A 24,536-nucleotide genomic window follows, 5' to 3' on the forward strand; every position below is an offset into this window, starting at 1 on the left:
AAAGTAAGAAGATTGTTTCAGTGATAGATGGACTGAATTGCTGCTGCCGATGCCCTTGTGATAATCGTTCTATTTTTTTTCCTTATATAGATCTTGGGCGGGATTACAAACCGCGCCGACCGGGTGATCCGGTTCTCCCGGTCAAACTGCTCAGCAAACGGTCATTCACAACCGCCGATCGGACGCTCCGTTTCCCCCGCTCTTTGCGCTGTATCATGGATGCCACAGTATCTCCAATCAAGAGGAGGGCATGCGTGGCTTGTACAGCTGCCAAAGCGAAATGCACACCGCATGCTGTCAGCCTGTGCCAGCGGTGCGCTCGTTTGGGCAAGTCATGTACATATCTTGACCTTCCACAGACGAAGCGGAAGCACAAGGCTGCACCGAGGTAATACTTCCCAAGCTTCCTAACACACATGGAAATTGTGGTATTGATTATAGATGCAGCCGTATGGAGATGCTAGAGAAGAAGGTCGACCAGCTAACGTCGCAGCTGACTGCTTTGACCCGACAGAATGGACAGTCGTCGCCCGGTACTTCTAAGGCATCTAATCTGCCCACCAACGAATCGTCCTCATCCCGTGATCCCGACCCGGCTTCCACAGATATTGTCGCGTTACTAGATGCTGCTCAAGACCCATCTCACGGGCCCGACCCGCCGACCACCTCTGTCCTGGAGGGCCAGCCGTCCATCGTAGATCAAGGGCTTTTGAGCGAAGCCGAGGCTGAGCTATTGATCAAGACCTTCCAGCTTGAGTTCGTGCCCAAGTTTCCGTTTGTATTGCTTACACACGGCGAGACAGCTGCTCGCCTCAGGAACCGGGAACCTTTTCTCTTTTTGTGCATCGTGGCCGCGACCATGGGCAGTGCGCATCCTCTGCGCAAAGTTGTCGCCGAGGAAATTATGAAGCACGTTACGCTGAGGATTGTGGCACGATCCGAGAGGAAACTTGAGTTGCTCCGTGGTCTTTTGGTTCACAGCGCATGGTACTCATATCCTGGGGAGAGATATCACCCGCGACTTTTGTTGCTGATTCAGCTTTGTGGTTCCATTTTATATGATTTGAGCTTGCACAAAAAGACTCGTCTAAATTCGGACGAACAGCGGGCACTGCTCGGTACATATTGGCTGTCGGCTGGGTGAGATTGTCTTCCCTGATTGGCGCGACTTTGACTAACTATGTGTTAGTCTTTGTGGCACACTTGGCCGACCGATCACAATGAAGCATGATGGCCGGACCGATGAGTGTCTTAAGGGTATAGCAACTACCGAACATCTATCAGATCGATGGATTGCGCCGTTTATCCACCTGCAGTCTTTCTTGGCAACTATCGATGAAGTTTACGCTTCGATACAAGCAAGTGGTGGACAGTCGCTCGTCAAGATTGCACGCGGAACTCTGCAGCGACAATTTGATAGCGTGAGGGCATGCGTAGAAAGTGATATCTCAGATTTCCCGTCGTCAACAGGTGTGTCATGGACCCAAGATGGTCGATGGAGACTGACCGGCTGTTACAGAGAATGCAATACGCACTGAAATCAAATATGCGGAAGTACGACTCGAGGAATTATCTCTTCGGGAGGAACTATGGATGGGACATCGTGCCGACGCAGCCCGGACAACCATGCTGATGGGTATGATCCAGCGAAGCAAGGAGCTTATTCACATGATCAGACATCTATCAGTGTCGGAGATTGCCCAGATTACAATACCTACAAGTGCTCATCTATGTGCCGCAGTGGGCTACATTCCCACCGCAGTATTGACCCTTCTCAATCTCATTACTGGCCAAGCGGACTCGGCCATGGAAGTCCAAGTGCAGGCCGTTATTGATGCAGCAGATTATTCTAATATTGTCACAGAGCTTGCCAACTCGCTGGAGACGAAATTTGAGGGAATGTCTGCTGCAGAAAAGGAGACGGACATTGTGGGGAGTCTTTGCTCTAAAATGCGGCTGCTAGCACATTCTTATCCATATCAAATTAGGGCTATTGTTGGAACTGCACCGCGTCAAAACGCAAGACAGGATATGTCCATGATGGCAGTCAATGGCAACGAGGTTGCTATGACACCCCAAGCCTGGCCGTCTATCTCTGGCGACCTGGGCGATATGTTCCCTGTCGATGACACCCAGTGGGAGTCTCTGTTGAGTGATTTTACTGGTTTTAGCTAGCAAGCTGGTATTCTCTTCGAGCTATGTTATAAGACAGCTGATACAATGTGCCATGGCTTCGTGATAGTTGATTGAGATTTCCTAAACACGCTATTCGATGATGGACTATAACAATTAACCTTGTGAGTCGTTGATAGACATCATGTGAGATATTGAGCAAAAGTCAGATGGGATGGTTACATAATTGTGGCTATTCATTCAAGACTGTTTAGGCAACGATACCTAACTGTATAGAGAGAGTATTCCAAGGTTGCAGTGTGTAAAATTATTCGGCCCCGACGGGTGGAACGGATGCTCCGATACGGAACCGGCGGACAGAGTTTCCGATATGGAAATCGCGAATGGTTCTGAAGACACTGTAGCATGAGAGATTGAATCCACCAGTCTGACTAAATATCAGCGTCGACCTCACTGATTCCCATGCTCTCGTTATAAATCAATGTTTTTGGCCCTGGACTTGTTGTACAGATGTGACTCGGCGATTAGTTGCGTTATGTGACTAGATCTGGTAGAAAATTTGAATAGGCGACCGAAATAGGTATTCAAATAGGATCCACAGTTCCAAGGAATTGATATCACAGTAAAGGTGCGACAAGCTGTGCCTGTTTGGCTTTGAGTAGAGGAAAACAAACCTGTTGACGACCCAAAATATCTCAGATCATGTGACAGCCCATCCGCCTCGTCAGTAGTTAGCTGTTGGAATCCATAGCTCGGAGGTGGATTATCTAAATTGCCGATTGTTTTGTATTAGTCAGCTTGCCCCCATAAATTGCCGGATAGGGGCTACACAGCAATTCAGACTCTTTCTTGCGACTCCATTGGTTGAAGCACATATCCACTACACCCTGGTTTGCGACAATTCTGTTTGAAGTCAGGTGATGAACTAGTGTGGACTGGTTCGGACCCTGTCCCTTCTCACTTCGCCTTCTCCCTCCCTCCATCCCTCTCTTCTCTAGTTAGTCAGTTACTTTGAATGCTCTCCTTCGCAGGCAGTGGCTAGCTGAGTCGTAGGTTCAACCACGTTCAAGGCACCCCATTTTCTCGCTGAGTTTGTGAGAGCGAATCACGCGAAGAGAAGACGCTAACAGCCCCATCTTGCCCAGAACAGCTAGCTCAAGTTCAGGCCCAACGACAGTTCACAACCGCAATAATGCCACCCCCGCACTTTCAAACCCCGAGGCATCACCATTGAACGATCCCTGGATGCTGAAACATGAGTGCAGATAATCAAATTCATCTGTTGTCGCAACTTACCTTGGGCACTTGCACCTCGTACAAGGTACCCAGCGGAAGCAATACCAGTCCAATATGGCAGGCAGCCATTGACAGATACTACGACGAGCTTAGGAAAGGCGGGGTCAGGGCCCCTGCAATTGATCAAGATGTCTGGGGCATTCATAGCCCGGACGACCTTCTTAAGCAAATTCACGATGTTGCACCTTCCGATTCTCATGCGGAGGGGACATGGAAAAGATTGCTGCGACGGCTCGAGCCGATACTGTTTAACTTGAATGATTTCGCCGCTGTTCTTACGCTAGCTTTAGGCTTGAACGGCCAGGTTGCTGCTATAATATGGGGCTCTATAAGCCTAATCATGAAGGTAGTAAAAATCACTTCTTCAAAATCTTGCCATGTCTTACTAATGGATTTAGTTTGCGCGGCCAGTTCTCCCTCAAGTCCTCGATATGCTCGAAGAATTAGGTCGTGCACTTCCGAGATTTCGCAAATATGAACAGGAACTCCCACCCACAGCAGAACTAGAAGATGCTCTTCTGGCCGCTTATACTGAGATCATCGTATTTTGTGCACACTCGATCGCATTCTTCAGAAACAACCCCAATATCTCTCCTAGTCGGAACGCATGGCTACAGTTTAGCAAAGATTTTCCTAAGGTGATTTCGAATATTCGCCGGTACTCCAGAACAGTCGATGAAATAGCTGATATGATGCGCCTCACAAGAGAGGCCCATGCGGCTGACACGATTCAGGCAATGGAGGAGCTGAAATCATCCCAATCGAGACAATTGAATCTCCCGTGTCACATGGTACCGTACGGCCTTAACCTCAGGTTCTTTGGAAGATCAAATGAGAAAGAGGCCTTGGAAAAAGCTCTTCAACCCGAAGTGAATGCCGAGAATTTGAAAGTCATCGCAGTATATGGAATAGGAGGTGTTGGAAAGACGCAGCTTGCACTGCAATATGCAAACACCTCCCTGAAACTCTATGATGCGGTGCTATGGATACCGGCGGAAACACAAATAAAGTTCACACAAGCCTTAGCCAAGTTTGCATTCAAGCTTGGTATATCGAAACCAGAAGGCATGGAAGATGACTATCAGTCAATCCAGAAAGTGAGGGATTGGTTGAACGTATCAGAAAAGACCTTCCTTCTGATTTTTGACAACGTTGAGGACCATGATATGCTCGAACAGATTTGGCCAGCTAGCACTAAGGGGTCTGTCATTATCACTTGCCGGTCTAAGACACTTGCACTCAAGCGAACTACTGAAGTGATCGATCTCGGATGTTTCACCGCTGAAACAGGCTCAGAAGTGCTTTCTTCATTGACTGGTCGGCAACCTTTAGATGAAGACGATGCTGCAGCATCAAGAAAGCTATGTGAGCTACTTGGTGGCTTCCCCCTAGCAATGGCTCAAATCAGTGAATTCATAAACGACCGCGGCTATTCGTTTCTGGAATTCCTGCCAGTGTACAAAAAGTCAGCCGAGAAGATATTCACGAGATCTACGGCACCCATGCAATACGAACACACCTTGAGTACAGTTTGGAGCATGTCGATTCAAAAGCTCTCGATTGAATCAAGGGCTTTACTGGATATCCTCGCCTTCTTTGATCCGGACAATATACCAGAATGGATACTATCGAACGAAAAAGCCGACATCACCCAGCCTGAGTTGCTGTTCTTGATGGACGATTTCGAGTATGGAAACCCCCCCCCTTTTCCCCCAACACTAGAAGCATTTCTTTGCTGAAAATGTACCAGTTTTGGAGATGCCGTGATTGGCCTTACGAGAGCTTCGCTCATCAATCGAATCTCTTCGTCCAAAGCAATTTCCGTGCACCGTCTCGTCCAGCTCACCGTGTTCTCACGATTGTCTGCGGCGAATATTTCAATGTATCTTGATCATGTGATTCAAGCTCTGTCCTCCAGCTTTCCAAACACCTGGAATCAGAGGTCTCATCAACAAGGTCATGGTTGGGAATCATGGGAAACTTGTAGCGCGGTTCTCCCACATATAAGCTGGCTTATGAAGCTAGCTGAAAGGCATCGCCTCACGGTCAGCAATCCAGAGCTCTTCGCAGAACTTATTTTCCGCGCAGGAACGTGAGTATATTATCTAAAACCGAATTTCCTTATAAAAGAAGCATTTTTGACACATTTTTCAAAGATACCTTTGGGAAAAGGAGCAGCCAACAGCTGCGCAGGACTTCTTCGAGTACGGCCTTGAGCTCAAAATTGACCCTCATACTCGGAACTATGCGCAAGCATGCCGGCTTTTAGGCCACGTGGCTCTAGATATGGCAATCCCAAAAACAGCGTTATCTGCGTATCGAAAAGCATTGAGCGCAAGGGAAAAGTTCGAAGAACCAGGCTCTCCTCCAATCGCGGATATATATGATTCGATCGCCTGCAGCTATACTGAGCTGGGAATGGTTTCCGAGGCCTTTGAATACCTTTCAAAAGCGACCGACATACATCATGCGCACAACCCGCTGAATATGGGCAGGACAAAAGCAATCTATGCCATGACACATCTCCGTGCTGGACAGCCCCAAGAAGCACTAGAATCGCTTAAATGTTGCTGGCAATTGCAGGGTCTGACTGAAGAACAAGTTATACATTCGAAGTACCCGAAGCATAGTGGGGATATCGTACTTCTGGCCAGGATCAAATACACACTGGGGTTTAAAGAAGAGGCTCAGCAACTTGCTTCAAGGACGATTTCTATCCGAAGGGGTATTTTCGGAGACAAAGGCCCTCGAGTGGCTGACTCCATGTTCTTGGTGGCTCGGATGTTAGAGGCCGATGATGAGACGATTTTAGCCGCAAAGCTGTTACGAGCAGTGGTAGAAGCTAGTGAAGATGTTGTCGAGATGCAGGGCCACCTAGCCCGTGCACTATGGTTCCTGGCCATGGTCGAGGATAAACTAGGAGAAAAACATAAAGCTGAACAGCTCAAAATAGAGGCTAAGAGTCGGCGAGATAGAATTTGTGGAAAAGAAGCCTTTGGCGAGGACACGGATGAGTCGTTCATGAACCTTGTTGGATGGATGCTTTGGTAGTTAACGAGATAATATTCTTACGTTTGACGCACCGAGAGAACGAATGCCAATGCTTACACGAAACAAGGAGGACTGGCTCAACATGTATTTTTGTCCGTCGATGAAATCAATATAATCGCTTTGCTTTCCTAGCTCAGGTAGCAATACCTAATCATCACCAGTGATTGTGTCATGGCCCAATTTCACAGCGTGCAAGAGCTTGTGAATTAAATCAAGTCCACAGTGTTGCAGGGATTGCCAAAAATACGTATCTACTGGGACTTTATCCGGTTTGGGCGACCGGGTTCATAGGAGAGTCAGGAGACATGTCTATTTCCAAGGTTAGCAAGCGGGGCAGTAGCGCCCGCCTGCACACTTGTCACGCTAGTGTAGCACAGCCAGTCAGCGGCCTTGTGAAAGCGCCGATGGGATGCTGATGCACACGCTCCGTAGGGATATAATTGGATAGGCTATGGCATTAGTCACATCGATGTCTCCCAAACGACTAGGTTTCAAATGCCTATGCGCCCTGGCCCTAGCCCATTGTTACTCACGAGCCCACATGGGTCAAAGCTCAGCTCAATTGGTCGTACCTACGCGCCCGTACCCCACGCAACAACCTGAAACGATCTGCAATGGGGGCAGAAAATCACAAAAGGGTATTAGTACCCTTTGTATTAATATCTTTTTATCTCTTCAAAATGTCCTACAAAGATTTAAACTTTTCGGAGATTTGACACCTTCACATTATGGCACCACCAAAGAAACAAAGGGCAAATTCCCAGTACACTCCTATTTTTGTCCGATTGAAGTTGTTCCGTTCGCAAGACCGTCAGTATCTCAATGCCACGATACAAACCATCAAAATTACACCATCTAATCCACACTTCCAGGCATCCAAATCTCTCGCACAAGACCTGGCATTTATAGTTTGTCAGAAACTGCAAATATTACGCCAAATTATAAGGATAGAATTCAGGGAACTCAACCTACAGCATCTATTGGAAGCTCTCCATACCTTTCAGTCGATATGAGCTGGTACAATGAATGGCTTTCTCAGCAGCTTGAGAACCTTCCATATTGTCTGAGGGAGCTGAATGTTGGTGGCGAAAAACTTCAGACCAAGCAGAGTTTGACACCACTGTATGAGGAGGTCGGGGATTATGTGCGCAAAAGCGACGGAGCCTCTATCGACGAAATTTTGAAACACCTACAAGATGCTGAGTTCTTCGATCGTCAGAAAGATTTGATGGGAGCTCAAAGACTTCTTATCTTCGCCATACTTGGATGGCAATCTATGCTGTATCAAGCTGCTTTCAATGTTTGTTCAGTTCAAGAACTTGCCATTCACGAGGACTCCCGTCAACCACAATCGGGACTTGTGTTTGATACGTACAGGGTAGCAGCCGACTTATCTGACCGCCCTTTGTCTATTTTGCTAAAAGCATTTGGCAATCTTCTTCCTGCTCGATCTTCGAGAAGTGTACAATTTGCAAGTGAAACACAGAAAATGGCGTCTACTTGGCATCCGTTATACCCTAGTGAAACCAATGCATACCTTCTGCATGTGTTGCTTCATGTTCACATACAGTGGGTGGATTCATTGTGCTTGCATCTCGATTATGACAAATCAAGCAGGACTCTATCACTTTTCAGGTATCCGTCTTTTTGCCTTGAAATGCTTCGCAATCACGGGATTATCTATTCATTTGCCAGCATTGAAGGACCCTGTGCAGACCCCCGCGCCAATAGTGATGACATTTCGCAATATCTCCTGGAGGTTCTTCTGTCTTACCGTCTTCTATTTGGACAGTCAGCGTCATCAAGGAAGTTTTTCCGTCGGACGATTAGCCCCGCACAAGTGCAAGGCTGCCAACTCGATACTTTGCTCTCTCAACTATGTGCCAAGAGCCGACTTGACTACTCTTCGAGTTTAACGCTTGTAGATCGATCAGTCTATTTTTCGGCTCGAGATTTCCCCGTGCTGTATGATAGGATCGAACTCATTGCGAAAGAGCTCAAGGATGCGAAACCAAAATCATTCAGCGGTCTCATTCGTGATCGGCGGGATACTTTACAGTATTGGACGTTCTGGCTTGTGTCTATAATCGGCGGGGTCAGCATTCTTTTAAGTTTGATCCAAGTAATATTGCAGGGAATACAGTTATTACAGAGCTAAATTTGTCGTCATTGAGGTAAACCCTCGTGCCTTTCTGGAAAGCCGAGCCCTATCTTCAACAAGATGTTTATGACGACACGCATATTGGCCTTTTTAGGCTATAAATAAAATTTTTGGTCTCTGTGTTATTGACTGCCCTCTTTCGAGCCGCAGTAGAAGGACATACGGAAGGACATACGGAAGCTGTCAGAGTTCTTCTCGAATATGATGCCAACCCCGACGTCTGGAAAGAAAATAATTTGTCGCCATTATGAAGCTGTTGCGAAGAGGCATACAGAAGTTGTTATACTACTTCTGTCTTTTCAACCAAAAATCAAAATTCCTTCGACTGGCCTTACATCAATTTGGTCAGCTGTCAGAGAGGACCGGCAAATGGAGGATTTGTTGGCGCAATATGGTGTGATTCGGTGAATAGCCTAGGAAACGCTTCATATGGTTCGTCCGGAAGGCACTGGTTAAGATTCAAGTATGTACTGCGGCCTCGCATCTGCCTCTGTGGTTTAATGCCAACTAAGTAATGGGAGCAATGGTTCGCCAACGCAAAATACAGCGACCCCGGGATGTCTTCGTTTTGGGTTTTCTTATATCATTTGTTCCGGCTATGAATCATGGTAGGGGTGTTGAGATTTGGTCCTTTTACTCGTGGACGGCGGAGGGGGGTGTTGTATGAACCAAATGCCCAAAGCCATGGAAATCTTGATTACACTATTTGCGCTGTAATGCAATTTTGTGTTATTTGTCAACTTCGTCGCCATACAATTTGCAAACACATTTTAAATACAGGAATGATCATATCTGGGTTAGCGTGGGTTAGCGTTACATGTGATTAGGGTTGGAAAGGGCGCTTCTTTGTCTTCGACATGGAAAGCAATAACGGGTACTGTAGGTATGGACGACGATTGCTTGCAGTCCGCCATGGACCTCATCTGATGACCAATAATCCGGTTTCACTAACTAAGAACCGTCTAGAACAATCACGTGATGACATCTGTTTACCCCGCTTCACGTGCCTGTATTCATCAGATTTCTTCTACCTCTCGAAAATGCGAACCTTACTATCTCCGCTGCTTAAGATTATACTCTTTACTGTATCTTTGGTCGGCGTTTTATCGGTTCTTTCCATATTGGCTGAGCATCGGTCGCCCAACATGTCGATTACTCATGTCGTTCTCTTCCAGTTCAAATCAAGTGTCACTGCTGAAGTAATCAACGATGTAAGTTATTTTATGAACACAATTCTTCAAAGATATATCAGCAGTACTAACAAGTATTCATAGGTTTGCTCCCGCATGCTTGCCCTCAAGGACGATTGTCTTCATCCATTGTCCCAGAAGCCATATATCAAGTCGTCGTCCGGTGGGATAGATAACTCAATTGAAGGAATTCAGGTGCGTCGGTTTATATTCTTCATCCGAGCTGGTATTTAGGAAGTATTGGCTATTGGATATCTATGATGAGCTGTTTGCTAATCTGTTATTTGCTCGGAATATAGAACGCAATTTCGCACGCCTTTGTCGTGGAATTCTCCAGTGCCGCGGATCGAGAATATTATGTCCGCAATGACCCTGTACACCAAGAATTCATTCAGAGTGTCGGTGGTCTTCTTGAAAAGGCTCAAGTTATTGATTTTACGGATGGAATATTCGAAAACTAGGTCAATATCCTTGGCAGCGCTCAAAGTGCCGCTAGGGCTCTCACTTAGTTTGCCTTGCCCAACAACAAGATCAATTAAGATAAAGGGATGAGTTTTCAGATGAATTGAATAGATCCAGATATGTCATGTGCTGTACAATATCATGTGGCTAGATATGCGCACCATAAAGATAACCGAGACTGGCGGTGGTAGCGTATCTTCAGGCCCAATGTGTCTACCAGTGAAGGAGCGAAGCTTCTGGCAGAAATTACGATCGATGTATGATGGTAATAAAGATGCGACTTTTCTTATTCGGCATTTTTAAATGATGAAGTCATGGTTTGGAATACAGCGCATATGTTTGAGTATCTTAAGCATGTATCGTTTCTTCACACGCTCAGATGTGATGGATGGTCTGTATCATAACAGGTAAAGCCTCCCAGTCTGCTTCTCCTTCGAACAAGGGGCTGTTTGCTATACCCAAAACATACCCCTGTCGAATCGAGAATCCACTTTCTTGAGTTAGCAGGATCTTCTCCATGTGCGTGATCTGGAATTGGCAAACAGGGCTTACAGGTAGTATGCAAAATTTGACGACGTATAGGTGTGACTTAGATGGCCCTAGTCAGTCCCGTACAGAAACTCCACAGCTTTGGAACTCACCTGAATGTGCCTGCTAGATATAATTCACCAATAACTGCGCTTTTCGGACTTTCTCGACAACCATGGGGTCTTGGAGCAGATGGTGATAGAAGTCATCTCTTCTGGGAAGGAGAAAGCCATTGCTAAGTACGACACAAGCTCTGTGCAAAGAATCACTGAGAATGAATTAACTTCCAATCAACACTCCTCCCAGAGGCTTGAGTTACTTTGGTTGACCTCCAAGGGTGAATTCTTGCCATTCAATCAGGAATTCATGCTGCAAGTCGAGCCTTCGGCCATAAAGTGGTTCATTCACGGCGTTGACATACCATACGCCAATACCTGGATTGAATGCTCTGCAGCTGATAATTGTATCGCCGGGTTTGGTGTCCTTGGGTGACCAAGTGTAATAGGTGGATTCGCCTTGAATTCGATCGCTGTGGCTGATAACCTGATAAGGTGGAGGTAGATCTGATGTTTTTTTATTTTCGAAGTTTTCGTTCAATGAGTTCGCTTCAGCTGGATGAGGATTAGAGGAGTTTTTTCCTGGGGTAGCGGTACGATAGGCAAAAGATCGTTTGCCAGCGATTTCGTCTTTCCGAACAAGTAATATGCCCAAAATAACCACCTGGCTCACTTTGGACTCTTGGATCGCTGGAATCCTTTCCAAAGCAATGTAAAGTTTTCCAAGGATAGTTCTGTCGACCACAGGAGAGCACAAGATGTACACCAGCTTTGAACTGTCTATTTTTTATTAGATTTGAATACTATGATCAGGGAAAAAGAGTTTCAGACCTGTGTTTCTGGTAGCAGATGATGGCCAGTGCTGCAAATCGCCATTGGAGCAGATCAAAGGACGAACAATCTCGGTCCAACTCTTAAGTAATTCTTCGCGAATGTTATTGGGAAGGAGCTTGAAACCGGACTCAAAATAATCGCAAAACATCATCCTACCAACAGATGAAGCAGCATTTAGGCTCGGATCATGAGAAGGCACTGCAGTCAACACGATTTCCTTACTCACTGATAGTGCCGTGTGTGGAAACTGATGCTTGGGTATGTGTCGGGTACTATTCACTTCCATTCTGTTCTGGCGGATGGTAGCCCCTATATATTCGAGTATCTGTGCGGCTCGGGCACCCTGACATGCGCGATGGAAGCTGCCAAAGCAGCTGAGTCGAGATGCAAACAAAGAGCCAACAACATAATCGCCTGATAGATAATGTGATACGCAGGGTGCTAGGATGAATATGAGACATAATTGAGCATCGTAGCAAGCTGCAGTAGTGGATGCCTTAGGTCACAAGGCTGCATGCAATCCCCACAACTCAATAATGTAGATTCTAAAAAGGTCTACATGTGAGGGACGAAACTCCTAGGTAATACGATTCAAATCAGCAATCAAATCACATATACGGATTAATACTCTCTACTTGTTATTCAAGACAAAAACGCTATCTCAGTCATTAGAGCTCACATCGGAAGCCGTCGCCCAAAGGATACGAAGCATTTTCTCCTTATCCAACTTCCCCTTTTGCCCTACCGACTTCCAAAGTACCATATACTTTGCTTGACAGACTTTCATCTGCAACTTCAACAGGTTGCGTACTGAAATTGGCCTTCCATGAAACCATGATCCACATCGAAGAATTCAGTAAAATCTGTCATAATACTGAACGGAGAAAAGGAGACCTTGACTCTCGACCGTGTTAAGATTTCATGTCACGTCCCAAATCCTTTTGAACCTCTTTACCGAGGTCAATATGGTGACACCTAAACATCCAGACTAGAAAAATGAGCTTTAGTTTACAACCTTTTTTAAGTGGGGAGAAAAAACGTATCGGGAGATCCATTGTCCGTATCCTCTTTGCTTTTCCAACAACATACTGAAAATATTAGAAGAAATATTGGACACCATTGGAAGTAATCCTGTTTTCCTCCAGATCGAGGACTTCGCCTCTGCATTTGATTCTGCGAAGGTACGCAGGTATCGGAGGAAGGATAAGAGTCTCATCATCCGGGGCATTTTCAGGTTGGATAATGGCTGCACGTGGCCTTCCATCTATAGAATGCCGAAAATTTGGTCAGATATGATTTTTTTTCATGATTCAAAGAAAGCTTACCATGCCTATCATCCAATGTGAGATCGCGGGAAGATAATCCCATGTTGACCGTACGAGGACGAAAGGGGGGACTGATAATTTCGGGGTTGAGAGTTTCATCATCCACTTGCATGTCAGATGGCACCTCCTGATCATCCCAGAATTCATCTGCACGAGTGAAGGACGTCAGACTGACTAGCCACCGTGGTAGCCGCGAAAGTAGCTGGATTTGCGAGAAACAGGTCATCCCCGAAAGCTCAATAATATATATGAAGAGGTATAGAACCAGGTAAAGAGAGAAATAGATGGTTCTTTTAAAATTCATTCGATAACACTACACCCAAAGCTCAAACTCAAGAAATATCTTCTTGTCCAAGGATAAGAGGCCTTCCAGAATGGTTAGATTTCAACCTCGTCACCAGTGCTTATTTGCTAAAATCATCAGTCTCTCCCAATTCCTTTCCTTAAAAGCGCCGCGGTAACGGCCATGACATCGATACTGGAGTCGCGAATTGTTGCTACGTACTTGGAAATACCCAGTGACAATAAATTCAGCGATGATGCCAGCCTGGTGTTAAAAGCCTGCCAATCTCTACAAAAGAGCCGTGACCAGGATCATATCCGCATAGAAGAGGCGATGCTGTGTGCATGCGCCAAGACGCTCGTGGGGTCACTCAGCCACATCACCCTTCTCAAATTGGCCTTAATCACTTGGCATTTTGACGCATCTGGAAAACGATCGGAAGATTTGAATCGGTTCCTCAGACAACCGACAGATCATGCAGTCTGGGAAGCACTTCATTCGAGATTTCAGTTGATCGAGAAAGCCAATGTGCTGTTTTATGGTTTCAAAATGTCTCATGACTTTTTACTATGTCCACACATTGGCTGATCTGAATACGGGCTGGTGTGGGATCTGGGGAATAAGCACAAATATTTTGATTATTCTCGATTTCTTTTCGCAGAAAATGGTCTCAAGTAATGTATATGAATTCTTCTTAACGAAAACACCAATGTAGTTACCTCATATCGTTCTGTCCCACAATACACACCACAGAATGAAATTGAAAAGCTCTTCCAGGTTCCTCTTTTTGACAGGTCTCTCGTGTCCGGAAAACGGAAATAGATCTACCATTCAATAACAGAGCCCAAGTAGTTCTTCCACACAACACCGGTCCGAAGGATGCGTTCAGTCAAATTCACTTCACTCTTGTCCAAGATGTGCACGGTTATCCTCAGATGAAGTGCATTTTTGGTAATTAGGACCGTGTCGACGAGAGTGGGCAGACTGATGTAATTCATTTGCCCCCCTGTATTTTCGCACACAATCACCTTGATCCCAAAATGGTTCCTGGTTGTTTTTTTTTTTTTTTTTTTTTTTTTTTTTTGGTTTTGGTAAGCACGCTGGTGTCGAAGGCAAGGCGAGGCGGGACGTAGGTGAACCCTGAATTAATACCAAGTGCATAATAAGAACAATTACTCATCCAGGTTTCCCATCACGGCGAGGGACAGCGCCGCAGATCTGAGCTCGATCGCTCAAAGGACAGCAACGGACTGGACGGTTCGCGCCGGCAACAAAGGGGGGACCGGAGCTCGGTGATCCGGACTAATGGCAGAAATGCCTCGCCAGCCGGTCGTGCATGGGGAACCGGGAAAAAGAAAGAGCAGGAGGGTGAAAAAACCGTGTAAAGTTGAAGCGGCGATGGAGGGGACTTTATAGCACCACGCACCGTGACGTGAGGCCGCCAAGTGACGCTAATCCTCATAGGGCACGCTAAACCGCATCGCGTAATTCACCGTTGCGCCCGGATACGTGATGACCAACTACACCATCCGGCCAATTTACAACGGTGACATTCTCGAGATGTAACAAGGACCTGGAGTGGCCAGTAATCGCCTTGGAATCTTACCGTGCGCTTCCATGGTACATAGTATGCCTTATTTCCCAAGCATGATGCTCGATATGGCCACTTCAGATTTTCATTAAAATGAATATCAAAATCCACGTGCCATTAGCTTCACGGATTTCTCATTATCACCCTCGCATACGCTCAGATTCGAAATTGGCTTCCATGATTTACACAGGGAAACTATCTCAAACCCTAACGCCAAGGCTATGGTGAGACTTTCTAGGCCGTATTCAGCTAGTCCACGCACCGTTCACACCCAGAATGTAAGATTAGAAAAACTGGAAGACGCGCGCATTGCGCGCTGTGACCCTGAAACGATGGCATAACGGAAGTAGAAATAGTGAAGCTTGGAGCCCAATATCTAGGAGAAAGAGAGGCGATATGAAAAATCAGACGGCAGAGAATATAGCAAGGACAAGAGGTCGCCAGCGTTATAAAAATAAATCTATAATAAAGAACTAGGCCCAACCAATCAATAGTTGAGCAAGAAGTAAAAACATACAACAGCCAAAAGTATGGCCGTGTTCACCTAGCGCCCATCGTTCGGTGCTGGGCGACCCGCCGCTTTACCCAGGTGGCCTTCAGGCGGCTTCAGGCGGCAGTTCATCCACCTGAATATTCTTCACCCGAAAACCGACCAGGGTGAAGGGCATTTTGGCAAAAGGCGCTTTTGCACATTTTGGCACAGGGAAAGATTTCGCGAACGGCTGACATGGGGAGCGACGGTGGAGGAATTATAAGCACTCGCTGGGAGCGTGCAGCAGCGGTCTCCCACCAGCGTCCCCTCACACCTTGTCCTTCTGGCCGAACGATCAATGGTTATTCACCCTCACAATGACGAATAGCAAGGACCAAACCGCTAACTTCACATTCGTCGTGGATTTCGATAACCATGACAACTCAGAGATATTACGCGCCGTTCTCCCGAGAACAAAAGAGGACTACCGGCGTGCACTTTGCATCTATGACAAGTGAGTGCCTCTCAACAGTACTTCATCTTCAAGCAGCCACTTTTCCAGGCCTCTTATTGCTTCCGTCAGATTCCTCTCACTACACCCGAAGGCGGTGGATCCGCCCGATATTCAAACCTTCAAGGCGTTTATGGAGTTTGCGGCACGTGGAATGAAAGGTCGTATCACGGCAAAGCCGACTGTCCCAACTGTCGACGGATTTCGTGGAAATTTCGAGGCAGGCATGGCTTTTTATCGCGGACACAAATTCCTCAAAGAGACATCTACGATGATCAGAGAGGTATGAAAGCCATAGTGCTATACAACTAGGGGACCACCAGGCGATCCTTGCCCCAGATTCCCTTCCATAACTGGCACCGTTCGCGAGGGTAACGCGTATCCTTGGCGTGCTTCTACTCCAGAATAATCAGCTAGTCCATTGGCGGAGCTGACGGTTGCCTCCCGATAGAACAAATTACCAGGAACAGAGCTTGGGGGAAGGTCACTCTGACCAGCAGTCTATCCCAGCCACCATCATGAATCACTCAACAAACTGAAATAAATTGGATGAGATAGATGCGATTTGGTGCTAAGACCCTGGTGTTCTTTTTCAATGGGCAAAGATAAAAAGACGTGCATAAGCCTATCTGTGTGAGATACATGATAGGTGGGACTATTCCCCCAAATAACATCTTTTCTTTTGCCGCTCGCCGTCGTCATCATGCGACTAAGTTTTCCTAATTGGCGACCCTTTTTTTTTTTTTTTTTTTGCTGCCTACCTAACGGGGTTTGTGTTTCTTCTCTCGTAACTGCTCTTTTTCATTGTCTCAATCTAGTGCATAGCCTAATTAAACCCAACTTGATATTCTGATGGCTAGGAAGATATTGGATATACTAGCATCTTCTGGTTTTGATGCAAAGTGACAGACTAGAGAAATCCCTTAAAGAACATGACTTTCGCCTTTTGTGATAGTTTAAACAGTCCCCACAGCCTTTTATCCCCCTTCGAATATTTTCAGATTCTCAATCAGAGGTGAAATGATCAGGCGAAACATATCATCTTGTACTTCTTCGTTATCCAAATCAAACTCTTCGGTCCCGGGCCAGAACAAACATGTCTTCACAACCCTCTTGTACTCTGTTCCACTTTGTTGTGCTACCAGGTCAACGTAACGAGCTGCCGTCTTAAGATCCGCGCATGCTTCCATCCGATCCTCATCTTCTGCTGTACGCAGCGCCTCGAGTGTTTGACATAAGGAAAGCTCCACAAGAACCAGACCAAGGGGGAACAGGATGTCGCTTTGAATCAGGGGTGATGACGCTCTACCTTTGCCTTTGCCTTCATGCAGGCCCCACATATTATCCTCATCCCCAACAATCCATCGAACGAATGGATTCTCAATGTCGGCGGCTGTAATGAATATGATATCTTTGGCACGCCAGTGAGTCTTAAGCCAGCTTCCGTGAAACTGGAGAACGCTGCAGGCGAGGTTCACTGCCAGTCGAAGACGCTGCTTCTGAGTGAGAAAATGACCATCTGTTGGCACTTTGAAAAAATTGCCTGAATCCGCAATCAACTCAGAAAGCGATTTCATTTCCAGACTTGCAGCAATATCCCGTATATAGTACATATTGTGCCGATGACTTTCATCTGAGAAGCATCCGAATAATTGGTTTGGTTGTCCGCTGGCGCCGATCGTTGAGAGCGACACACATAAATCCAGAATAGAAGGCACTTTATTCGCCTGAGAAGCCACTGAGTTTTTTTGCAATCCCCCTTGAATTGTAAATCCAGCTTCCTTGGGAATTGCTCTTTTACCTGTGATGCAGTGCGGAGGACAGTTGTTGAGATTATACTCAGACTGAGATATCTCCGATTCGGTTTCGATTTCAAGACCAGGGTCCCGTAGTCGAGGGTTATCTATGGTACCCGTGTATGCAAATATCATTCGAAATCGGCAATCTGGTGAAGCTTCGCTCTCCTCCTCATTTCTGCTGAGCTCTGGATACTTCAGCATGAAATGCACGGCATGTCGGTCCCTGCATGAACATTTCCAACATTTGCCAGATATGATCGCGCTGTGTAGGCTGCGTGCAGACTTTCGAACCTTTTTCTGGCGTATCAATGGGCGCTTCGTGATTCGCATCTTCTGTATAATGGTTCTGTGGTCGGCCTGTTCTGCCAGGGTTTTAAGCAGACTGTTGGCGGTTTCGATCCGGGTCATTATGCCCTCGTAGATGCTCTTGGAAAAGATGTCCTTAAACTTTCTTAGCTCAGCTTTGAGAAGAGACTTGTCCCTTCGGGTATCCTGTGAAAGAGAAACACAATTAGGTCTGCCATAAAACCAAGCACTGCTCGGTCGCGGTCGAAACTCACCACCACAGAAGACCCGGTTTTCCAGCCGAGCTTTCGATATAAATCATTGAGCAGGTTTGAAAACTCAGTCATCATCTGAATAAAAGGATCAAATGAGATGCCTAGCTTCTGTCGGAGGCTTGATCGCAGACATTCACTTCTCAACAGGTAGCCAAGCGGGTTGTTGATCATGTCATCGACCTCATCTTCGTATTCGACCACACCATTCACCAAACCCAAGAGAATGTTTTTTAGGATAGTCTCCTGTGTCTTCAGGTTTGTTCGATACCACTCGAGCTCCCGGCGATAGCGTTTCGATCTCAAGAGTTTGAAAGTCTCGATTCCTTGGACATAGTTATCCATTTGGTTAAGGAGAAGCGGGAGGACGGCGAGAGCAACCCCGGCGGTCTCCATTCTGAAAAAATGGACCTGGTAGATAGAGGTCGACCTGCTGCAGGAAAGCGAGTGAGAGCCAGCATGGAGAAATTGGTCGGGAGGGTTTCGCACTTGGCATCGTTCAGCCGCAACCCCGCCCCCCGCCCCCTCCTCGGCGCTTCGGGAAACGTCTCACTGCAGCTCGTCACGCGAAAGAAAATTCGCGTTTGAGACGACTCGAAGATCTACTGTCGCTCTCGCGACCGGTGCATTGGATCTCTTTGTTATCGACGCATCTTTCCTTTCAGCACAACACTCACTTACCACTGCTCCCTCCATATACTCTTTGCGGCATCGGTTCCGGAAGCTGAAAGCACTGCTCGATAGCCTCTCTTCGGAAGCGCCTTGAAACACACCCTGGGCTGGCAAAAGACACGTGGCATTCCGTTATTGCCAATCAGTAACAAGTTACTTCCAAAGATTTCTGAATGAGAGCCATTTGGATCTTACAGCAGCAGTGAGTACCTACAACCAACGGACATGCCATGGTGATTCCTTGATCCGCGAACTGCAGGCTTCACGGAGGAGTGGTATGTATGTAGTCTCCAACTAATTAAGATACAGTCTTCAGATAATTGGCGAGTGAAATGGAAAGGGTTTGCTCTATCATATCGTGGACAAGAACGAACGGAATAATTTTGACCCAGGATGGGAGTATCCAGGATGGGTCAACTGAACTCAGAGGGACAGGGTTCGCACGCCAATGATGAAGACCCGCAGAACCTAACCATCGACCCGTCACCACATTTATACAATGCCATCTCAGTCTCAGTGGTAGCTATCCAGTGCCTCGAGCAGCTCACTCGTCTCTTTACCGATCAATATCTTCAAGAACAGCCGGAGGTGTATCCAGCGCTGTGGCAAGACGAACTGGGACGTTTGAGAGTATGGGCCGCGAACATCGGGGTACATAAATCCGGAAAAGGCTCTCTGGATGTTCAATTGCGAGATGCATTACATATCAAAGATCAAACGTTACGACTGCTCGAACGACTGCTCGAGCGACTGCAGAGAACGGCGGAGGATCTGACAGAAGTTTTGCAAGGCTCTGAATGCAAAGATGACTTCGAAGATGACTTTTCAGACGGTACAGATGAAGATGAGACGGAACTTCAGTCCATATATCGTGCTTTTCGTGATACTATTGATAACCTTTTCCAAATGTCGATTTTAATTCAACGACCGGCCCAGTGCGATCGTCTACTTGGCAGCAAGACATCGGAAATCACATTCTTTGATCCATACGACATGCAGCATGGAGCAAACAAATATCCAGAGGCAGCACAGGCTATTTCAGATCGGGACTTGGAAGAATCGGCACCTTTGTCGTGGTCCGAGGATGGAGAGAATGACGACGTACCCCAACCCGATAAGGCTAATGCTGCAAGAGATGAACCCAGTCCAGAAACACGGCATCTAAATACTATTCAAGAAGACTCCAGTTTGGAAAGCACAGATCAGAGGCAACAGCCTGACCCAATAATCTCCTACGACAAGACCCACAGCGGCCTTGGCTGTTTGGTGCATGATGGCAAAACTGTTGTCCCACCGCCGCCTCGAGAGCGTTTTAAGCAGTATGCGACCCCCTTTTCGATCACAAGCAAGCTCTCTATGCAGCTCGAGTATTACTTTTCGGTGGATAACCTGTGTCGGGACATGCCTCTTCGTCGCCACATGGATTCTCAAGGCTTTGTCTCTTTGAGCGTCATCGCCAGCTTGAGGAGTATCAAGTCCCTGACCATTGAGTCTGAGCTTATTCGTCGTGTCTCCCGCGAACTTCGATCCGTCGAATATCAAACCAGTGAAGATGGCGTGGATCGCCTGCGTCCAAGAGACAACTGGGCTCAATGGATTCTCCCCTACGACCTTCGAGAGCCCTCTGCCCAGCACGAAGGTACTGCCCCCACCCAGGCGAGGCAAGTGGTTCCCTCGCAACGCAATATGTCTCGAGCAACAGGGCAATTTGACATATCGGACTTAATTGACGCCCTTCCTGATTACGACCATAGTCGAATGTCTGGAGAAAGTGTGCCCGAACGGAGTCAGGGTCTCTGTGAGAGCAAATGGTCCACAGTCGATTATGACAGCGGGCGACGTGCCCAGGTCACAGTCGCAAATTCCCGTCGACGCCACCCCGGACATTCAGTGCGGTACAACTACGACCATGACAGCCATGATATTTCAGAGGATCCTATACGAGTGGTCGAAGAGTATCAACTTGCTGGGGCTGGGAGCATTACAACTGCCGCTTCGCTGCCTCTGTCGGCTGAGGCACTCATCCCGAAGGCAGCTGGCGACGCCGAGAGTAATGATAGTGATGTGGACAGTGAAAATCGTTCTGATGCTGACGAAAGAATGAATAAGACTCTCGTGGTGAATGGGATGGAAATAAGTTTCACAGAGGAAGCGCTACAGGGCAAGTCGATTAATGTTCGAAGCCGCAATGCGGGTGGCGTTCAGTTCAACCTGCCAAAACCCCTGCCTTTCTACTTTAGACCTGCAGACACTGCAAGCATTCGGGAACTGGATGGTCGTTACAACTCTCCTCCAGGAAGTTCCAGTTACTCTACTACCTCGGGTAGCTCGAGATACTCTAGTGTGACTGGTAGTTCCAGGTACTCTAGTGCTACGGCTAGTTCGAGGTATTCTAGTACGTCAGACAGTACAAGCCCGCGAGAATTGGAAGATTTGCGACGGGATCGGGATGATCGGCGGTCAGTACGAGCCCATCGACGAAGCTCCCAGTCCACCTACGGTTTCAGGTACCCCTACGACAAATCGAAGCGCGAAGATATTCATCAACAGGAAGAGGGTCAAGGGAAGGCTGCAGCCATGGAGAAAGATCACCATGAGCCATTTGTGAATATATCGCTGGGTATCATGCCCCGGATGTCCGACTCCCCGTCGAGGTTCAAAACCAATCCGGCAAGACCTTTTACAGCTCCCAAGTCGCCTGGGGCAGAAATTGAGCCTGAGAAAATTATTGAGGACTTGGCGAAGCCACAGATCTCGGGGCAGACCTCCAAGGCAGCAGAACGAATTCGCGACGAGGCAGAAAAGGCGCGCGCGGATGGCACAGAGTTAACATTATCAACCACCGCGTCTTCCACCGACTTGTCTGAAGTCTATTATGATGTAGAATCCGAAATTCAAGATCTCAAGTCGAGGATTCGCAGGCTGGAGCTCGCCGGTATAATCCCGCCATCGTCGCAAGCAGCAATCTCAAGGACATCCAGTGAAAGACCACGAACTGCGAGCCCTGTTATAATCGAGTCCACGATCGCGGTGCACCCACTGGAGACAGACGAACAATTTGTCCTTGATAAGTTTGAGCAACACGCCACCCACTGTTCCCTGTGCACTCAGGCCCTTGAAAACTCTGACGATACACTGTGTGAGCAAGGAAACGCCTACGCCAGAGATGTCAAGAGCTACTTGTTCAGTGAAGATGGAAATTATTTTTCAGTAAATGCCCGTGAAAACGGAAAAACTGGGAGGGTCGGGGTTCCTGATGAAGCTCAAGCTGTGCGGCATCTGTTAGAAGGTATCGAATCAGGTTCCTTCCTGAAGACCCGACAAAGAGCCCTCCCGACAGTATCAGTATCAGGCATGGCTGTATCTCGGTGGGGGTCAAATATCCAGCGAGAAGACGGGTGAGCCCGATTTTGGAGAATTTGGAGGGGTGGAAGAGAGTCCAAGCAGAAGGCGAAAAAAAGGCGAGGTGATGAGCATGATGAGTACTTGCTTTCCAGGAGGACGTCCCTATTATCATAGGTAATTGACTGATAGTCCTATCAGCAATAAGATAGAATTATCGAGCCAGGGTTAGATCTTTTACGTATTCACTGTAACTAGGGAACCGGAAAAAGTTTTCCACGAAGGGTGACAGGAACGACAAATTAGTCCATCCGATGGCTGTGCTCAGATACCGAGTGCGGCGTTTCAAGAGGATGAATTTAATCCAGTGATATTCAGTGGTAGACTAGCTGAGAGATATATGCGCGACTTGCGCGGACAGGAGACGAACCATTCTCCCCCCACCCCCTCTCTTCCTGCTTACCCTGGCCACACGCCGGCGGTTGGCCTGTTGGTAGGATGGGTGGGTGACCACAAACAAATCGCGACTGGCCCGTCCTGGAGAATAAAAAAGTCAGCTAGAGGGCTTCAATCGTGGTTATTTGCATTGGAGCGAGCTATTCGTTTCTGCGCCTCTTCTTTAGTTAGAATCTTCACTGCGTCCTTTGAGAAGAGATAACCAAGACCAGACCAGGCGGTTGTAGTTGCTACGGTGAATCTATTTTCCGTGGTCAGCTGCGATCAGGATTAGTTCAAGCCACCCAAAGAGGAAAGATGAGACTGGGAGGGAGGGAAAGTTTAGCCGAGTGGCAACGTCAGTGCTTCAGGGGTGTTCAGGGTGTTCGGGTGAAGATTAGAGGGCCTTCAGGGTGTTCAGGCAGGTGAAGGAGCCTGAAGGGGCTGCAGAGTAGAGCGGCAAGAGCAAATGACCCAACGAATGACGAAAAACAGGTGAAGCCCTGTTCTCCACACCCTATGGTCGTATGTACTTGGCACTGCTAAAGATAAGCCTATATTCTGTAAAACTAGATCTATAGTTGAAATAGTGCATAAAGGTACCTCTGTGCCCCGTTAGCCGTTACCTTTCCTAGGAAACAACCAGACTTCCCTCAAGATCCTCAGGGCTTTTTCCGTTGGTATCATGAAAACCACACCTTAGTGTACCAGTCAGGCTTCCTCACCATGTCCCGTTATTGGAGGATGTGGATTCGTGAAGAGACCGACCGCCCACTGCCTTTGGACTTATCACGGAAGGTGACCCACGTAAGTCTCAGCAATTTGCGGCACAAAAGCCTTCCCAGCTAACTTCCAAAGCTCACATCCACCCTAAGCAATGAATGGAACTTCGATAAAGGCGCAAAAGAGCAACCTACTATCAACATTGATGATCTCTTATTCACCACATGGCACCTTCTAGCCGTGTGTGATTTGACCTTTCCCACCTTTCGCATGCTCCTTCAACTAAATACCTTGCGAAAAATGATGTGCTCCACCACAGCTCGTCCTGGAACCCTGATTGAGTCCAACGCGCATGAAAATGCAGGCGACGTCTTGAAATGGAAAGATGTGGCTCTTTTCATGGTGAAACACCCCCAAGATCCAAATCGGCGTGAGCTCCTCATGAGAGTCAAGCAAAGGCTCATAAAAAGAAGACGAAATAAAGAAGACCGTGAGTCAAAGAAGAACTGACGATCTTTGACGCAGAGCCTCTAATGTGCTTTGGCCTCATCTTCACGTATACCGAACGGAATGACAGTCTGGGTCTTTGTGTCCTTCAAGATATACTCACGTATGCTTTTGAGGATGACGCCTTTGCCAGCCCTCATATCTAGACTTCGGCAGAACCCAAAAAACCCATGACCCAACCCAACCCAACCCATCTGTTGAGATATGTGATTGTCTGATTGAATCTTATTGATTGACTTGAGGAGTGATCTATTACAGGGGCCAGATGCCTCTTATATATCTGTTCCCAATCCCTGCCATAAGGTTCAGCCACCGTGATACTCAACAATTATATAAGCGACGATGCTTATTCGTATTCGTAAAATTTTACGGTATTCGTACGAATATTCGTAAAGTGATTATTCGTGTGCACCCCTACAAGTAGGCTAGTAGACAGGTATACATGTACGCACGTGATCCCTGCCCCCATGATTATCTCAGTAACCGGGATATTTCAACAGCGAGGTCTAGTGGTACCCGTCGCGTATACCACGTGATATGACTTGGCGCAGAATATTTGCCCCACCTTGGGTCCCCCCACTGCTATATGGCAAAATTTTCAACCTCCA

At 47.1% G+C, this 24,536-nt stretch overlaps 7 protein-coding genes across 7 annotated transcripts; 6 read left to right on the forward strand and 1 right to left on the reverse strand.

Annotated features, from left to right (window-relative positions):
* Positions 1-92: 92 nt before the first annotated feature.
* N7532_008160 (Zn(II)2Cys6 transcription factor domain-containing protein) lies at positions 93-2,175 on the forward strand (the record flags this gene model as incomplete). Its single annotated transcript, XM_056620652.1, has 4 exons — positions 93-388; positions 448-1,140; positions 1,190-1,470; positions 1,520-2,175. Coding segments are annotated over 4 exons (1,926 nt in total), but the record flags the coding sequence as incomplete, so codon positions are not given.
* Positions 2,176-3,388: 1,213 nt separating this feature from the next.
* On the forward strand, positions 3,389-6,480 carry N7532_008161 (Tetratricopeptide-like helical; the record flags this gene model as incomplete). The annotated part of the gene is made up of 4 exons (XM_056620653.1): positions 3,389-3,775; positions 3,828-5,116; positions 5,180-5,521; positions 5,586-6,480. 4 exons carry the CDS (start codon positions 3,389-3,391, stop codon positions 6,478-6,480), a joined length of 2,913 nt encoding a protein of 970 aa, XP_056471459.1.
* A 3,306-nt stretch (positions 6,481-9,786) lies between these two features.
* Positions 9,787-10,292, forward strand: N7532_008162 (Dabb family protein; the record flags this gene model as incomplete). Its single annotated transcript, XM_056620654.1, has 3 exons — positions 9,787-9,852; positions 9,916-10,026; positions 10,131-10,292. The coding sequence occupies 3 exons, from the start codon at positions 9,787-9,789 to the stop codon at positions 10,290-10,292; spliced, it is 339 nt and encodes a 112-aa protein (XP_056471460.1).
* Positions 10,293-15,759: 5,467 nt separating this feature from the next.
* On the forward strand, positions 15,760-16,182 carry N7532_008163 (uncharacterized protein; the record flags this gene model as incomplete). Its single annotated transcript, XM_056620655.1, has 2 exons — positions 15,760-15,896; positions 15,945-16,182. 2 exons carry the CDS (start codon positions 15,760-15,762, stop codon positions 16,180-16,182), a joined length of 375 nt encoding a protein of 124 aa, XP_056471461.1.
* A 688-nt stretch (positions 16,183-16,870) lies between these two features.
* On the reverse strand, positions 16,871-18,645 carry N7532_008164 (uncharacterized protein; the record flags this gene model as incomplete). Its single annotated transcript, XM_056620656.1, has 2 exons — positions 16,871-18,184; positions 18,253-18,645. The coding sequence occupies 2 exons, from the start codon at positions 18,643-18,645 to the stop codon at positions 16,871-16,873; spliced, it is 1,707 nt and encodes a 568-aa protein (XP_056471462.1).
* A 684-nt stretch (positions 18,646-19,329) lies between these two features.
* On the forward strand, positions 19,330-22,323 carry N7532_008165 (La RNA-binding domain-containing protein; the record flags this gene model as incomplete). Its single annotated transcript, XM_056620657.1, has 1 exon — positions 19,330-22,323. The coding sequence occupies one exon, from the start codon at positions 19,330-19,332 to the stop codon at positions 22,321-22,323; it is 2,994 nt and encodes a 997-aa protein (XP_056471463.1).
* Positions 22,324-23,424: 1,101 nt separating this feature from the next.
* On the forward strand, positions 23,425-24,074 carry N7532_008166 (uncharacterized protein; the record flags this gene model as incomplete). The annotated part of the gene is made up of 3 exons (XM_056620658.1): positions 23,425-23,505; positions 23,557-23,911; positions 23,947-24,074. The coding sequence occupies 3 exons, from the start codon at positions 23,425-23,427 to the stop codon at positions 24,072-24,074; spliced, it is 564 nt and encodes a 187-aa protein (XP_056471464.1).
* Positions 24,075-24,536: the final 462 nt, after the last annotated feature.

Source organism: Penicillium argentinense (assembly GCF_028826775.1).
Source record: "Penicillium argentinense strain IBT 30761 chromosome Unknown utg000009l_segment0_segment0, whole genome shotgun sequence".
Lineage (NCBI taxonomy): Eukaryota > Fungi > Ascomycota > Eurotiomycetes > Eurotiales > Aspergillaceae > Penicillium > Penicillium argentinense.